The following is a 17929-nucleotide window of genomic DNA, read 5'->3' as shown; positions in this document are numbered from 1 at the left end:
TCTGAAAAGTTACTTCCGGGTCTTGAATGGTTCTTTTTCTGATGACATAGGCTTGACGGCTTGGGTTGGTTAATCGCTTAACCACTCCCCTCAAACCGTTACTCTGCTATGGGCGAGAGATGGAGAGGAGAGGAGGGGGGGGGGGGGGGGGGGGGGGGGGGGGAGGGAGATGAGGGGGAGGGGGGAGATGAGGGGGGGGGGGGGGGGGTTGTGGCTCCTCAAGCTCCTCAACCTCTGGCAGCCATGGAGCTTGGCCCGTCAAGTACACCACTGGCCAGCACCATCATGCCTACTGGATCTGTCTTGGGGCTACAGCTCCTCCCAAGGCGGCGACGTCCGCTACAGCTCCTCCCATGGCACAGACGTCCGCTACAGCTCCCTTCCAAGGCAGCGGCGACGTCCACTACAGCTCCCTTCTAAGGCAGCGGCGACGTCCACTACTGCTCCTCCAAAGGCGGCGACATCCACTACAGCTCCTGTAGTGAGACATACAAACTGTGCAGAGCTGTGGGTCCCCAAGACCAGGATTGAGAACCACTGCGCTACAGCTCCTCCCAAGGCGACGACGTCAACTACAGCTCCCTTCCAAGGCAGCGGCGACGTCCACTACAGCTCCTCCCAAGGCGGCGACGTCTGCTACAGCTCCTCCCAAGGCGGCGACATCCACTACAGCTCCCTTCCAAGGCAGCGGCGACGTCCACTACAGCTCCTCCCATGGCGGCAACATCCGCTACATCTCCTCCCAAGGCGGCAACGTCTGCTACAGCTCCTCCCAAGGCTGCGACGTCCGCTACAGCTCCTCCCATGGTGGCGACGTCTGCTACATCTCCTCCCATGGTGGCAACATATGCTACAGCTCCTCCCATGGTGGCGACGTCTGCTACATCTCCTCCCATGGTGGCAACATATGCTACAGCTCCTCCCATGGCGGCAACATCCGCTAAAGCTCCTCCCATGGCGGCGACTTCTGCTACAGCTCCTCCCATGGCGGCAACATCCGCTACATCTCCTCCCATGGGAGCGACTTCTGCTACAGCTCCTCCCATGGCAGCAACGTCCGCTATAGCTTCTCCCACGGCGGCGACATCTACTACATCTCCTCCCATGGCGGCGACTTCTGCTACAGCTTCTCCAAGGCTACTTCTGCTACAGCTTCTCGCATGGCGGCCACGTCCGCTACAGCTCCTCCCAAGCCAGCTCTTCCCGAGACTTTCCCCCTGAAGGCTCTGTTATGGTCAGGCCGTCTCTGTGTCGGATGGCTCCTTTACAGAAAAGGAGGCTGATTAACTCTCCTTGCCGGAGGCTGTTTCTGAACCCTCTATGCCCCTGTAAAGGCAGCAGAGGCCAACTATGAACTTTTTGTCTGCCCTGTCACGACCATGGAGGCTGGCCCCGAACCTTGTGTACTCCGTGGCCCTTGTCCCCTGACTCGCCGTGGCATTCTGCTCTGCTGAGGCGCCCAGCTCCACCATGGTGGTCTCCAGGTCGCCGTGGTGGTTTGCTGCTCCACCAGCTCCACCGTGGTGGTCTCTGTTGTGGGGGGCTCTGTCATATGAGCTCTTTGTTTGTCCCTGGACTTTTATGTTACTTCCTGTCCTGAGTGCCATGTTTTAGTCCTTTGTAGATTTTTCCCTTGATTGTCTTCCCAGGTGTGTCTTGTTAACTTGTTATCTTGTTAAGCTTGTTTACCTCTGTGTATATATAGTCCTTGTGTTTCTCTCGTTGCTTTGTCAGTTGTTGAATGTATTGGTTGTTATTTTCCTTGCCGCTTTGTTCCTTTATTGCGAATGGTTTTTGTTATTTGGTTTTATTATTTCTATTAAATAACCCTGCATTTAGATCCACGTGTCTGCCTGTTTTCTCCTGCTAGATGTTCCTAGCGTTATTAAAAATCATTAATCAGCTCACGTTCTTCCAAATGGTTTGCAAATGGGTCTTACTGTTGACTTTAAGTCTTTAAGGTTTTTTTTTTTTTTTTAGACAGCTTCACTTTTTTTCTCTGAAGAATCAAAGGACATTTTAGCCATATATGCATATACCACAAATCCCATATCACAATCTGTTTCGCTCTAGCTTTGGCTCTATTTCTATACTGTTCTTCTAGTGCAATGCAGATGTTTCTGATCTATCTTGTCAGATAGTGATCTCTTTAGTGTTTGAATGTCTGATTTGACCAGAAGTCACACTCTGATTATAGTTGAAAGTGCTGAATCAGCTGCACGACATTAGCTGAATGTAAAGAGCCTCATATGTCACATGAAAGCACTCATGTATAAATGACCGTAGGCAAAGAGACCCGTGGACCCGAACCAAGATCTCCCCCGCAGAGTCTCATCATTGTTCCCCTCCTCCATTTCTTCACACTGATGCTCCGTGCCCCTCAAGGCCCCATGCTGCGCTCACTTCCTTATTAAGCTCCAGCACAGAAACGGCAGTGGGTGCTCTTTTTTTTTTTTTATGTAGACAGAATGGTACTTGATGGTGGCTTTACTAAGAGGGAACATTGTTTGGGCTGGGAGTCGATTCCATAAATAATTGATTCCTTTATTCCAAGGTGTTGGGAATTGAGAATTGATTCTAAATGTTGGAATCGATTTCATCAAAAGGAACAGACTCCTCTTTAATAGAGCATTTCAGTTCAATAGAGCAATTCATTAATCCATCTATTCTGTAAAATATGTGTAAAAATATGTGAAAAATAACGGGTTTTTTTTTTACATTCAAGCATAAAAAACTAGACCCCTAAAACAAAATCAGGACTTTGTAAACTGGCATAATATGGCCTCTTAAAAAGAAAGAATCGAAAACAAAAGTAAAGAATCGATTCTTGGAATCAACTCTGTCGATTCCACAAACAGGAATCGGAATTGGAGTCGGTTTCTGACAAATTCGGACTCAAACAGCTTCAAACTGCATAGTTGGAGAACTAGCTCAGCTTGAGAGGCCTTCAGGCCTTCTCACAAGTGAGGCATCACTGGAAAGTTTCCTGCGTTTCACACTCAGAGAATTGGTTTGGGTTGGAAATGATTTCGTTGAGGTTTTGTTTATTGTTAGGATGAGAATTAGAGTTACGGTTTGCGCTCATAAGGGAACATATTCCATGAAAGCATGTTTATGTGTCCCCTTTCATTAAAATAAGCCTGAGGGGGTTGTCTGAAACTCAAACAGCGCTTGATATGTTAGTGTGTTCATGTGTGGAGAGACTGGGCCTCAAAACCAAATTGAAAATATAACTTAAATGTCCCCGTGTGAGAAGCATCAAGTGTGCCAGCATCGTCTAAATTTTATCCGCTATTCTCCAGGAGGGGAACTTAGAGGAGTTAAGACTGTTGACACAGCTGTATATGCGTGTTTTGATGTTATTCATATTTGGAGGACCTCTAACTTCCTCGAGTTGTTGTCCGGAAGCCAAGTACAAACAGGTTGTGATTTTGTTTGGCTCTGGTCATCCTCACACGTTCAACTCTCTGACATGATGTGGCCGATCCTCCCAAAACATGTTTGGAATATAACTTACAACCACTTCCATTTGGGAAGTGACAGTTGTTCGAGACCCTGGGATACCCTGGGATAAAAATGCAATAGAAAATACACAATGCAGAGGAAAGGAACCACAACGCAACAGAGAAACCCACAAAATAATGGAAATAAGCCACAACACAAACTAAAACAAGCTGCAAACAATAGAAATTAATCCACAAACAACAGGAATAAGACAATAAATGAGACAAATAATAAATTAAAGGTGTGGTATAATGTTGACAGATAGTGGTTGAAATGGGTTGTGTCCAAATTCAAAATATTGTAGAGGGTTGTTTTTTAGCCAACTGGCAACCCGGTTTATCAAAATACTATTGGGTAAATTGGCGTGGGATCACACAGTCCAAAACAAAAACAGACATTCCGTCATGGAACGCACATTTTAGAGAAGAATAACTGGCAGTAGCATTGTTTTCCGGAGAAACTAGTATGGGAACTTAGCACGTTTCCTATCTGCAAACACATTATGGTATTATTATGCTTTATTCAGTCAAAAAAAAGAAAAAAAAGACATACGGCACCTTTAAGAGAAAATAAATACAATTTAAGAACACTGCATTTTTACAGAATAAGATACAACAACGTTTATATATTTTGTCTTATAAAATATGTTATGCAAAAATATTTGTTCATTTGATGAAAGACTCCTGTTATAATAAACATTTGTTCATCTCTGTTGCGATATCACACACGGTGTCTTTAGCAGATCTAGTCAATAAAAAATAATTACTTTTTCCATTTTACCAAGTTGTTGTGTGGTTAATGTAATGTCCATTTCTGGGATCAGCAGCTTGAATGCTTTTTTTAAATTTAATTTAAATTCTGCAGGACAGGTCTGTCTTATTTTATCTAATTATTATTATTTTCAATAATTCCATTTGATGTTATTTCAATTATGTTTTTAACTGCTTGTATTTATCGTGTTGTCCACCTCTGGTTCACTGAAACAGAGTCATAAAGTGATGTATCTTTCCCTCTGTTTATGTGAGTCGTGAACATGTTTCTGGAGGTGTAGATTCTGACTCTTTTATTGCACATAGATTGCAGTGTGATTAATGTGTGATTTATCTCTCTGGTTCTCCCTCTCTCTGTATTTCCCACAGTTTGCTCTCCTCTATCACACATCCCACCGGGTCTGAAGGGAAGCCTACTGAGAGCTACATTTCAGCCGAGAGTGAGAGTGAAAAAAGTGAACGCAACGGGAAGAAAGTGTGTTTTAATGTGACCGGAGACGAGCAGGAGGACTCGGGTCACGACACTATCAGCAACAGGGACTCCTACAGGTGTGGTGTCTTACAATATACAGAATAGAATATTACATTTATAAATTGCTTTATGTATTGTTATTAATTTATGTAAGCAATGAGGTACGGAAGGCAGCGCTGTTAAAAAACACTTCAATGTTTTCATAATATACATGCAGCATAACCCCTTTTCTCTATGTCTGAAATTATTTGATAAAGGATTCAGTCTCTCTAAACCCTTCAGCCTACTCTGCTCCGATTGGTCAGATGGCTCAGTCTGTTGTGATTGGTCTACCGCTTACAGCGCTTGTCAAAAACAAATCGTCCATTACCATATCTGAATTTCAGCTTCGGAGGCTTCCTCAGCACTTATACACAGTGATACGAACAGTAACGATTGTGTTGGTTTTAATGTATCAATTCGAGCCCGAGTTCTAATCCTTTGGAAGTGTATGCAAAATGGAGCTTCTCGACATGAAGTCTCATTGAAGACCATAGACTTGCTTTAAGAATTACAGACGTCTCGTTTCAGGCAGTTCAGAATCGGTTCTTTCTTTTGAGTCCATTTATTGTGCACTTTGATCTTTGAAAATTTGCAGACCTTTTACTTTCACAAACAGCTCTATTACACACTACATGAAAGGTAATATTAAAAAAAAGCATAATAGGAGCACTTTGTGATTAAAAACTCAGAAGTATTTAGGAATGTTGTTCAATATGGGTTGTTTGTGTCTGCAGCAGCATTGTTGGGTATCAGTAGTCATAATTTATTCGTAACACATGACTTTTCATCTGATTGCCTCCAGTGATTGTAACAGCAACAGGAACTCCATAGCGTCCTTCAACAGCATCTGCAGCAGTCACTGCAGCTCTTATGTGCACAGTGATGAGATGGACTCAGGTAACGCAACCAGATATCACCCTGCACACATCTGACAACACAAAACCATTGTTAGTTCACTCCTCCATGACTCTAATCAAATTTGGCAAGAGCTTGGATAGGCCTTTCAGACTGATTCTTATCTCGTCGCACTGCACATCAAGCACGCATTTTCCACTTAGTCAAACAGAACCCGCCAAAACACAGCGTCTGCCAAATTGATGGCCATTGATGCTAACTGCTGAACAGATGGAGGAAGAGAGGGATGGGAAAGACTGAGAGTGGAGAGAGAGATGTGTATGCAATGTTATGGCAATAGCTCATTAATGAAACCAATGTGTTTAGGGCTCTATGTTAAATGTGCATTTCCTCTAATGATTACCGCTTCACCCTCTCTCCACACACACACATAATCAATCACATACAGGCGACGAGATGCCGACCAGTGTGTGGATATCTCACGACAAACAAAAGAAGCTACATGGCTTCCTGGAGCATCTCTTCAGTCAGGTGTGTGTTTGTTGTCTGGTCTAACACGTTTATACATCCACATGTAATGTAGAGCATTTGTTCATGTGAACTGTATATGTCAAATTTGGTATATATATTAAAAATAACAATATTATTATTTGTGATGTTATTTTTAATAACAGTGTTAGTTTTGTGTATATTAATTAGTGCTTTAAATCAATTAAAAAACGAACTAATTAATCACACACTTCTGTAATTAATTGCGATTAATCTCACCTAATATTATATTTTTTAATATATTTTCAATAGTGTTGTCAATCGATATAAAATAACTAATTAATCACAAATTTTTCTGTAATTAATCGCACCTAATATTAACGTTTTTTTAAAATATATTTTTATATTGTAATACTTTCACATTGATTATTCAAAGTAGAAACATCAAATACCCTACTAGCATCCAAAGGATGACAGAAAAACACCAGATAATGATTAAATAAATATTTTATATTAAAATTTAATATTTTTATGCGTCAAACTGAATTTTTTTATAATCGCATGCATTAACGTGTTCATTTTTACAGCCCTAAAATTATTACATTTCAAACTTAATTAACTTAACTTATCTTAACTTAACACTCAAGTGTTTTTTAACAGATTCTTTATATGGTCTGGCAGTGTGACATTTTAATTTGAAGTGTACATTTTACATGTAATCCATTAATACGTTTTGTATTAAATAAGAATGATCAAAAACATTGTTTAAACTAGTTTTTGACATATAGCAATAATTAATTAAATAATACGATTTAATTATTCTTTATAAAAATATGTAGTTTTATATCTCCAAGTCCTTATGAAGACTTAGCTTCACCTTTGACCTCTTTGACACCTAAAAACAGGCCAAAGCCCCTCACACAATGCCCCACGGATGTAGTCATTTTCCCCCAGAGATCAATCTGTTCTGTCTCACTCTCCACACGTTTTAATGAGGATGTCTCAATCACCAGTAAAATGGAGCGGCTCACTGCGTCCCTCTTGCCTGCTGTTTGCTTTATAGCACGCAGGTTTCCGGGAGAGCAACACTCCCAGTTCACACGCAGCACAAATGTTTTCCGGGCTTTTGTTTGTGCAAACTGGCTCCTTGGGCACTCTATGTTTAATAACACCAATGGGACTGAGTTTAAACCCAAAAAGTTTGTCCATATTTTCTTAGTCGACCAATTGAAAATGAATTTCCTATGATGTTCTGATCTCATTTTCAGGTGGAGTCCATCACCAGTTTGTTGAAAGGGGCAACCGTGACACGAGCCTTTGAACAGACTAAGTGTTTCACTCCGGGACGAGGACTTCAAGGTATCAAGAAATCCTCATGTTAATGAACTGAATTGTTTTTTTTTTTATTCCTGTTGGCACGGGGTTATTCAACACAGACGATATTCATTAAAGTGACTTTCATGGCTCAGTGCACTTTTTGTTATGGTTTGCATAACTTAACTCAAAGTGCATTGACTGCGCTGAAACTCATAAACTATACATGTTTATGAGATTATGTCCTCAAAAAGATCTCCGGGGATCTCTGATAATGGATTTTCAAACTTTTTCTTGAACCGCCACTCTGAAACGTCTCCTTGTGAAGTCGATGTGAGAGTAGGAAGAGGGGAAAACGGAGTGACATAAATCTGAGCCTGTATTTCATGTGTATTTCAGGGTGGTTGACAAAAGGAAGTATGGCTAAAGTTGGGAGTTTCCTTCAAGCCGTGTGTAGAGTCTCATGATTGACTGCTCCAACCTCAGCTTTGTCCTTAACCACAAATCATCCTAATCAAATCTGTACAATTCATTTTATCTGGGACAGATAAAGAACACCAGACTGCCAGAGATAGTGTAGGACATTTCCTCGATCTGAGGACACTAGGACATTGGACTCATAGAGATTGTCTGGGTCACTTCCTCTGTCTCATTTCCTTGAAAGGAATACTGCTCCTAGGGTCTTTTTATTTTATTTTTTAATTAATTTAATTAATTTATTATTATTATTATTTATTATAATTTTTGTATATCATTTTTAAATATATATATATATATATATATATATATATATATATTTTTTTTTTTTCATATATAATTGTTTAATAATAAAAATAAAAAAATTTTTTTTTATTTTTACAAACACCACATGGAAAGATGTGCAATTTGAATTAAACATAAAACAAAAAGGTGATATCTGAGTTTTTTTATATTTCTGATATTTATGTTTTATTTACATAATTCTTAACACCGAGTTCTCACTTTAAGTGCACTCCAGTAGAATAGTGTATAGTGATGCTCACTTTTAAATGAGTTTCACCCATATGATTGAATCTCTTTAAACATTAAAATGTTTAATTTAAGGAGCCTGAAGCTGAACAGTAGATAAACGGCTCCAGGTATAAACCCCTCCGTGTGTTGTCAGTAGAAACACACTTTAATGCAGCCTGCAGTAACTCCTGAGTCACTGGTTTATGTGATAATAAAGTTTATTCCCAAAGGCACAGTTTCACACAGGATGTGGCTCAAGGTCATTGTGTAGGTTAATAAACAGAGAATGCATTGTTCTAGTGATATTTGAAAGCAGGGAACTCTTGCCTGGGAAATAAATCTTATACGAAGTGATGAGTCAGCGAATGTGGGTACCATCTGTGTGTGTGTGGTCTGAATCTAGTTGTATACCTCCACAAAATGTTGCTGCTTTGCTGTTGTAAAGAGATGAGCAGATTGCTATGTAATCCTCACAGTTTAACGGTTGATTATAACTTGTGTGCCTGTGCATGTGATTTGTTCATTTAAGCTCTCACAGTCACATGCATGCAAGTGAGGAAATGGGATTTGAGTTAGAAATTGAGCTGTTTATTATGGGGCTAGTGACTAGACCATGGCCACATAAACACTCCAAATAAGTGACAACCATTTTTAAATCCCCTAAATTATTATTTTGTGTGGTTCAGAAAATAAATAAATAATAAAAAATAAATAATAATATATATATATATATATATATATATATACAGGTAAAACTCGAAAAATTAAAGTTTCACTGAATTTAAGTAATTCAACTTAAAAGGTGAATCTAATATATTATATAGACTCATTACATGCAAAGTGAGATATTTCAAGCCTTTATTTGTTATAATTTTGATTATTATGGCTTACAGCTTATGAAAACCCGAAATTCAAAATTAGAATATTGTGAAAAGGTTTTCATAAGCTGTAAGCCATAATCATCAAAAAATTTTCGAGTTTCACCTGTGTATATATGTATGTACAGTATAGATATGCAAATGCAGAATTATTTGAAATATTGAAATATTTGAAACCTTGATATTTACATACATATTGCTGTATCTGAATATTTGTATTTTATTTTGATTAATAATAATAAGTGTTATTATTTAAATGCAATACATTTGTATTCATATATACTAGTTACTAATATTAAATTACCTATACTTATGGTTATATGTTCAGTATTATTATGTGCTATAATAATATTGAACATTCATTCTACAGATTTATTTATTTTCGGCACAAAAAACACTGCCGTATGTGCCATTCTGTTTTATTTCAAAGGTGTGTGTGTGTGTGTGTGTGTGTGTGTGTGTGTGTGTGTGTGTGTGTGTGTGTGTGTGTGTGTGTGTGTGTGTGTGTGTGTGTGTATGCGAAATGGCATAAGTGTGTCACTGCTCCATAGCTTTTTATCATCAGCATGGTAACAAGCGTTGACACCTTTTACGGCCAGAGCCATCCACTTTAAGGTCATTGGAGCTATATAACATATTTTCAAAGCACTTGACTCTACAGATCCCACTCCACAGTGTCTTGTGTATTGCGTAAATGTGTATCCCTAGTAGTCTGTCAGTGTTGGCCATGTACTATCATGCACGTTTGACTCCAATGAACCTGTGATTGTTTTTGGACAGAGTTCCACCAGGACATGGAGCCCAAGCTCAACTGCACCAAGAAACTGCGGCTTCACGTCAAGCAAGATCCGTGGAACCTGCCCAGCAGCGTTCAGGCTCTCACACACACCATCGCCAAGTTTGCGGAAGGTCAGTGGTTTCATAACAGACACACACCACATACGTAAAATCCTGGCCAAAAACAACCACTCAAGCCGCTCTTGATAGTGCTAGATGCAGTCGCGAGAGAAGTTGAAGGGAATTTTTCAAGCACACACTGCTAAATGTGAGTTTATGGAGGGGAGAGAGTGAATATTTGGCACAAACTCCCACAGGTCAGCTGTCAGCAATGGCTGAAAAAGCAATCACCTGCAATTTAACTGCCTTACGCTGCTGTATGTGTCTGTGTGTAAGTGCTAAATGTGATGAATTTGCAGGATAACAAGCTGATAAACATTATAGTGTGCAGTCCAATCTGGTGTGCTTAAGACTATAACAGCAGAAAATTAAATCTATAATTTATTAATAATAATATACTTGAAATGTTGCTAGCACTGGGTATTTTTTTATTATTATTTTATATTATTTCATTTTATTTTATTTTTTTAATTCTTTTTATTTATTTTATCAGTTGAGTTGTGCCAATTCTCTGTGTAGAATTTCTGTGAAAAACCTTCTTACTCACTTCACTATATACAGCAGAAAATTAAATATTTGCTTTATTCATAATAATAATAATCAGAACTGCTACTATCAATGGGCAAAACTTTATTTTATTGTTTTATTTTATATTTTATTTTAATTTATTTATCATTATTTAATTTCACTTCACTTCAATGTGCTAAATCTGAAGCTAAGGAGACTGATCATGTCCTGATTTGTATTAAAGGAACACTCCGACTTTTTGGGACTTTAGCCTATTCACCTTATCCCCCAGAGTTAGATAAGTCCATACATACCTTTTTCATCTCCGTGCGTGCTATAAGTCTGTTTGACGCACCCACCGCTAGCCTAGCTTAGCACAAAGACTGGATGTGAATGGTTGCAGCTAGCATACTAATCCAAATAAGTGACAAAATAAAACAAACATTTTCCTATTTACATGTTGTGATTTGTATAGTCACAGAGTGTACAAAAAACAAAGTCACATGAGACACAGACATATTTTAACCGTATAAATACTGGGAACTATATTCTCTGAAGGCGAAGCACTGCTACTTGGGCGGAGTGATAACCGCAGCACCTGAGAAGCGCCGTTTTTTCTTCTGTCAACAAAACCAACGTGACTATACGTGAGTGACTCTAGCTCCGCTCAAGTGTTACTGGGACGACAGAGCGCGTTCGAGGCAACAATACTAACATTACAGGGGATGGAGCCCGTAAACAACTGCAATAGTAGTTACCACCCTATTCATATAATAGTGTCACTAACGTTACATTAGATCTAAGTTAGCTAATGGCACTGTTACAGTAACGTTAGGCTAAACATTTAAAAATATAACGGAACACTTACCGCAGCCGCTCACTTTGTCCTGTATGTGATATCGATGGGATGGCCGTATCCTTCAGCACACGTTCCTTGTGGCAAATTCCCTTTTTTGAAAATAGTCCTCCTCAGTGAAATGTACCGAGCAAACATAATGTCCCTTGATAATCTCATTAGGTGTGTTTTGATCAGTATCCAGAGCAAGTAGCCATTTCTTCATCCGGTCAGCGTTTTTAGTTGGAATTCTATGAAACATCATGGTATTACCTGGTCTCCCTGTTTATTGTCACAGCTCTTTACAATACAGCGAAAATCCACGATTGTAAACTACGCTTTTACTATTTATAAATTGCTGACTCTGTAACCCAAACTCTGAACGAACTCTCTGCTCCTCACCTCGGCGCGTCTCATGTGCTGCGGTTATCACTCCGCCCAAGTAGCAGTGCTTCGCCTTCAGAGAATATAGTTCCCATTATTTATACGGTTAAAATATGTCTGTGTCTCATGTGATTTTGTTTTTTGTACACTCTGTGACTATACAAATCACAACATGTAAATAGGAAAATGTTTGCGTTATTTTGTCACTTATTTGGATTAGTATGCTAGCTGCAACCATTCACATCCAGTCTTTGTGCTAAGCTAGGCTAGCGGTGGGTGCGTCAAACAGACTTATACACAGGTTTCTTGTATACAAACAATACCGGATGCGCGCGCATCCAAGAGGCAAGACCGCTATATGTTATGCCGAGTTCTGTAAAAGAACATTGTAATTAACGTAGATTTCGCATTGTTTGTAAATTCTTGTTGACTCAATAATAAACTGCAATTTCAGAGTTGAATCTGTTTGCTTGTGTTTCATTTGCATATTAATATAACATTATGTAAAAAGTTAGTTAGTTGACTAGTATGAAATTGTCCAACTAAGTTTGCGAATCAAAAAACATGACATACCCTATGCATTTAGGTTAGTTTACAGCACAACAGCTCCGCGTCATCTCTGCTTCTGCTAGATATAGCCGTAAAGACTGTTGCTTTCTGCCTCTTAGATGCGCGCGCATCTACGTGATGACGTTCCACAGAAACCCGTGTATAGCACGCACGGAGATGAAAAAAAGTATGTATGGACTTATCTAACTCTGGGGGATAAGGGGAATAGGCTAAAGTCCCAAAAAGTCGGAGTGTTCCTTTAAGTGAACTTATTTAATGATTGACATTGTTTTTTATGTTCTCTCAGAGGTGAAAACTCGGCTGCTGTTGGTCCTACTGCAATACACAGGTGGGTGTCGATTAAAGCAAATTCACTTGGGCATATTATTCAAATACTATTAATATACATGACACATAATGAACATTCATCATTTACGGTCTCTCCACCACACTTTTATTCATATCTTATGCATTATAATCTGTCACATCAAACAGTAGGCCGTCTTTTGAGGTCACCCTGAATAAATGACTCTGAATTGAGAATTTCTCCACACAGCAGTTCTCATACACCTGCAAACAGCAGCCCAGCATCCTTTGAGAGAAATTATCCACATGAGCGGAGCCCTTAGAGAAATCTGCAATCCCCTTAAGGAAATTGTATTTAATAAAAAGACCGTTTTTCAAGGTTATGACTAGAAAATGCAGCTAAATTAAATACATTTGGCAGGGAAAAATGAGCAGCCTTTAGTTATGCTGTCTAATGTGTTTTAGGTTCATTGGGAAGTGAGAAGATATGTCTTCAGATCATTTGTCAGCACTCTTTTGTTCTGATCAGTAGCGGCTCCTGAGCGTAAAAGTAGGAAGATTCTGGGTCTTAGCGCTAGTTTATGATAAACATTTTATAAGCTTTATTTTCTGAACACACGCAGACACACTTTTGTCAGATGTCAGCCTGAGGATGGCGCTGTAATGGTGATTGACAGACATTCGTAGTGAAAATAAGCAGGGTAGTCGGAAATCTGCCCCAATGGCTTTCAAATAGAGCGCACTGCAGTTCCATTTTTCACCACAGATTTACATTGAAAAATTGTGGGGCGCTGTAGAGCTGAGGACGGGTCAGGCACCCGTATCATAATACATGCCTGCCGAAGCCATACACTAAATTTTAATATATCTTACGACTTAAAATAGTCTAGAAAATCCGACAATATTTGTTACAGAATGCTGTACAATTTATTATTGATTCAGTTTAGAAGTATATGTTATGATTAATATTTTGGTGGGGCTCCATCTGCCCTAGACGGGCCACGACTGGTTCTGATTTTAGTCTCTGAACACAAAACATAATGTGAAGATTTATTCATTTTGAATGAGATGGCACTGAAGGCATAGTTCGTCCAGGAATGACCATACACAACAGCTAATGGCTTGGATTTACCACTACATTATGCTAATTTTACTGTTTTTCTCTTTCCTCAGACTCAGAGATTCAGCTGAGGAGGGATATGGTGTTCAGTCAGAGTCTGGTGGCGGCGGTTTGCTCTTTCTCAGAGCAGTTGTTGGCTGTGTTAAATCAAGCTCTCGGCTCTGAGAGTGAAAGTCAGGAAGCCAGTCGCCGCTGGCTGGAGCAGATCTCCTCCGCTGGTCTTCTGTTCCATTTCCAATCCCTGCTCTCCCCGAACTTGGTGAGTACCTGCCACGGTCAGTGGGCTTTAAAAATAAGCCTTCGCCAGCCTTTCTAGTCTGACATCCTCTTTTGAGTTGGATATATTTTTGACCGAAGGCCACGTATGGCACTCGAACGTGTCAAAATCCTGCTCAATGTGGCCAGCATCTCACAGCCCAGTTGGATTTACCACAGCCTTCTTAGTTACAACATTATGGTGTTTTGTCTGTGCCTGTAAGATATAGTTGTTAAAGCAATAAGCCATCAGAGTGATGTGAATTATAAGGAGTTTATAAAATGATGTCAACAAATACATAATAAAAGACATACAATCAATAAATCAATAAATACGTAATAATGTTAAAAATAATGATAAAATGTATTAATTACAATAATGGCAATGTGTTAATAGCATTTAAGAATTAAAGTTCTGTTTCAATTCAAGTGTTTTAAATTTTGTTTTATTTTGTTTTATTTTTCTGTGTTGTTTTGTTTTGTTCTGTTGTAGCTATTTAAGAAAATGTATTTGGTTTCATATTTTCGTTACAATATCATAATATTATTTGTTTGTTTTGTTTGAATTTAATCTGAAAATCAAGAAAGAAAATATAGACAATGTAATACGTTATAAAGGGCATGGAAATGGATTGAATTCAATATGTTGGGAGATATGGAGTGGGTCAGGGAAGATTTTTGACCACTTCATACGTTTGTTTGTAGTATTTCGTTTTGTATAATTTATATCTTAATTTCAATCGATCTATTGAATTTTAATAAATTATTCTGGATTTAAATAAATAAGAAGAAAATCAAACAATGCCTGGTTAAATGAAGTGCGTAACCAAACACAAGCCCACTACCATGCTTCGGCGTCCTTGAGAAAAAGCCGAAACAATTCGATTTGTTTTGTTTTTCTTTGAATTTGAATCAAGTGACTGGAATTTATTGAATTGCAAGAAAAAAAACTGCTATATATACACAGGTGAAACTCGAAAAATTAGAATATCATGCAAAAGTTTATTTATTTCAGTAATTCAACTTAAAAAGTGAAACTAATACAGTATTATAGACTCATTGCATGCAAAGTGAGATATTTCAAGCAATGATTATGGCTTACAGCTTATGAAAACCCCACATTTAAAATTAGAATATTGTGAAAAGGTTTTTCAGCCATAATCCCATAATCACCCATAATGAATATAAATATATACTGTATAAAGCCATAATCATCAAAATTGTAACAAATAAAGGCTTGAAATGTCTCACTTTGCATGTAATGAGTCTATAAAATATATTAGTTTCACCTTTTAAGTTGAATTACTGACTAAACATTTTCGAGTTTCCCCTGTATATAAAAACATTTCGATTTTAAAGTCTGATGCACAATGGTTGTGCTGAGGATTTCTTTTAATGTCTGTGGATCAGTACAGAGCCTATTGTAGCTGCTGCCCTAAAGTCCATTATTTTACGCATTTAATGAGTGAGATAACTCTTAATTTAACAGAAAACGGTGTGGAGAGAACGACAGCATCCCTGAGCTACTTTCTTCATTTGTTTGTCCTTCTCCCTGCAGATTACATCTGCTTTTTGTTTACCGCCACCAGCTGCAAGGTCAGATCCACGTCTGTGTATTGTGACTCAGTGGAGTTGGCTGTCTTATTGAATTGATGACTGTAGCCATGAGTGTTCTCCCAAACACTGGCAATTTACACAATCTGCGGGCATCCCGAAAGACCAGGGGATAATGCAGGATTATCATGTCTTGTAAAGTGTTTCTGTCTCTGGCTTCGACTCCAGATCAGATTTCACCTGGCTGTGATTGAGGCCAGAGGATTACATTTCTTTATTTGTGTGCGCCTGGGGATGTTCTTTATGCGAAAGATTTATTTGCACCCAGAGTCACTTTATGACAGGGGTAGAACGTGAATGTTTTTCAGCCGAAGGATATAAGAGACGACTATTTCGCTTTGCTGTTCATATTTAATGGAATACTTCATCCAAAATAATAGTCTGAGATTATTTACTTACCCTTCATGTCATCCAAACCTGTATGACTTTCTGTCATCTTCAGTCAGACACAAACTGAACGTTTTGAAGAACCCTAGCATACATATGTTCCAAGAACGTGCATTTTGAGAATGTAATTAAAGACCGGATAACTTTAATGATATTGGAAGAATGTTTGTTCATTAAACCTTGCTGTTCTGAGATTTCCCAGGTAGTAACGGTTTTATTTGAGGAATATAAAGACATATGAGGAGGTTTAGATGCAGTATGTCATGACAGACAGGCTTAAATCGAGCATGTAGTCAGACTTAGTTGCCGCAGAGTCTAAAGCTACATGTAAAATGAAGATTCCCAGCGTTTGAGACTTTAGTCTTATCTCCGCAGCACTGACACTCTTCCCCCTCCACCCCCGAACACACTCAGGGGAAGGAGAGCAGGCGGCAGCGAGCAACCCGAAGGTAATTTCTTGACATGATATCGCTTGGCAGCTTTTGTAGGCCCCCAGATGAAAGGATTGTGGCATCTGGCACTTGGGAATCTTCGAGAGAGTCAGCCCACGTATCAGACAGAGGTGTCGCTTTCAGATGCGTGAGGACTGGTCCTGCAATTCTCACACCAGACTTGTTCAGATGTGTATGTGGATGGTTTCATCTGCAGCTTTGGGCATACTGTGTGTACGCAGGCAGAAGATGAAGTAGAGAACGAACAGAGCAGAGGATGAAGAACAGATGAATCTCTCTGCTTAGTGTGTCTGACATGAAGCTATAATTGTATTTTGCATCTATACCTAAGCATGCCATAAACCCCCAGCCATTTAATAGTTTTTTTCATTAAACACATGCACACATATTCAGGAGGACATTGTAGTTTAGTAACTGTTTTGTACTTTTTGTATGTCTTTTTTTTCTTTAGACTGATGAGCAGGCCATGCTAGAAGATACACAAGTTGCTCTCATGGACCTGGAGAAGGTCAGCTTTTACTTCCGACAGTTTGAAGGAGAGCCTCTTGTTGCTAGTGAGTACTCTGGGAAGAAGCAACTTCCTTTTTGAACAGGAAATCATTTAAGCTAAATTTACTAGTATATTTACTGTATGTTTTCAGTGTCCCTAAAACCTAAACCACACTTAAAATGTATTTATGTCTGTGCATTATATAACAAAATATCAGTTCAATTGGCATTTGTATTAAATGTATACCACACACAAAATATGCTCAAAATGAGAAAACAGTAAATATATTTTTCTATTATAATATAGTGTTTTTCATAAAGTACTGTATGTGGACATTTTCTGTTGATAACTATTAGTGCAACATATCCCTATTAATGTGATGTAAACATTTTTAAGCATCCAAATGTGTCCAAATATGTTTATATCAAATATTTTTTTGTACTTTGAATATAATTTTATAAAATTTTTATATAATCTGTAATTTCATATGATTAAATCGTAATTATTATTACAACAGTGGCAGTGTATGCATTCTTAACTTAAGTATTCAAAAAGTCACTTGTAAACAGTGTGTTTGTATGAAATATTTTATTCATAAATCCTCTGACTCCTCCATCATGCTGATGTCTTTGTGTCTTTTTCTCCAGATATGCCCATCTCATACCAAGTCGAGGGCACACGGCAGGCTTTGAAGGTCTGTTTTTACCTGGAGGCGTTCTACTTCCAGCAGTTACCCCAGAGACTAAGACACGGTGGTAGCTTCAAAATCTACCCTGTCCTGTTCACCCAGGGTACGATGTGTTTGAATGGACATAGTTA

At 38.8% G+C, this 17929-nt stretch overlaps 1 protein-coding gene across 1 annotated transcript in view; it reads left to right on the top strand.

The window, feature by feature from the left end:
- The window catches only part of prex2 (phosphatidylinositol-3,4,5-trisphosphate-dependent Rac exchange factor 2), a 143939-nt gene that overhangs the window by 95470 nt on the left and 30540 nt on the right, over positions 1 to 17929 (top strand). The window contains exons 26-34 of the mRNA XM_079601443.1: positions 4644 to 4823; positions 5591 to 5685; positions 6092 to 6174; positions 7401 to 7491; positions 10095 to 10223; positions 12794 to 12835; positions 13966 to 14171; positions 17072 to 17174; positions 17758 to 17901. Coding sequence (XP_079457569.1) covers positions 4644 to 4823; positions 5591 to 5685; positions 6092 to 6174; positions 7401 to 7491; positions 10095 to 10223; positions 12794 to 12835; positions 13966 to 14171; positions 17072 to 17174; positions 17758 to 17901 — 1073 coding nt within the window. The remainder of the gene's footprint in view (positions 1 to 4643; positions 4824 to 5590; positions 5686 to 6091; positions 6175 to 7400; positions 7492 to 10094; positions 10224 to 12793; positions 12836 to 13965; positions 14172 to 17071; positions 17175 to 17757; positions 17902 to 17929) is intronic.

This window comes from Phoxinus phoxinus, assembly GCF_949152265.1.
Source record: "Phoxinus phoxinus genome assembly, chromosome: 24".
NCBI classification, from domain to species: domain Eukaryota; kingdom Metazoa; phylum Chordata; class Actinopteri; order Cypriniformes; family Leuciscidae; genus Phoxinus; species Phoxinus phoxinus.
This window is presented reverse-complemented; position numbering and strand designations above follow the sequence as displayed.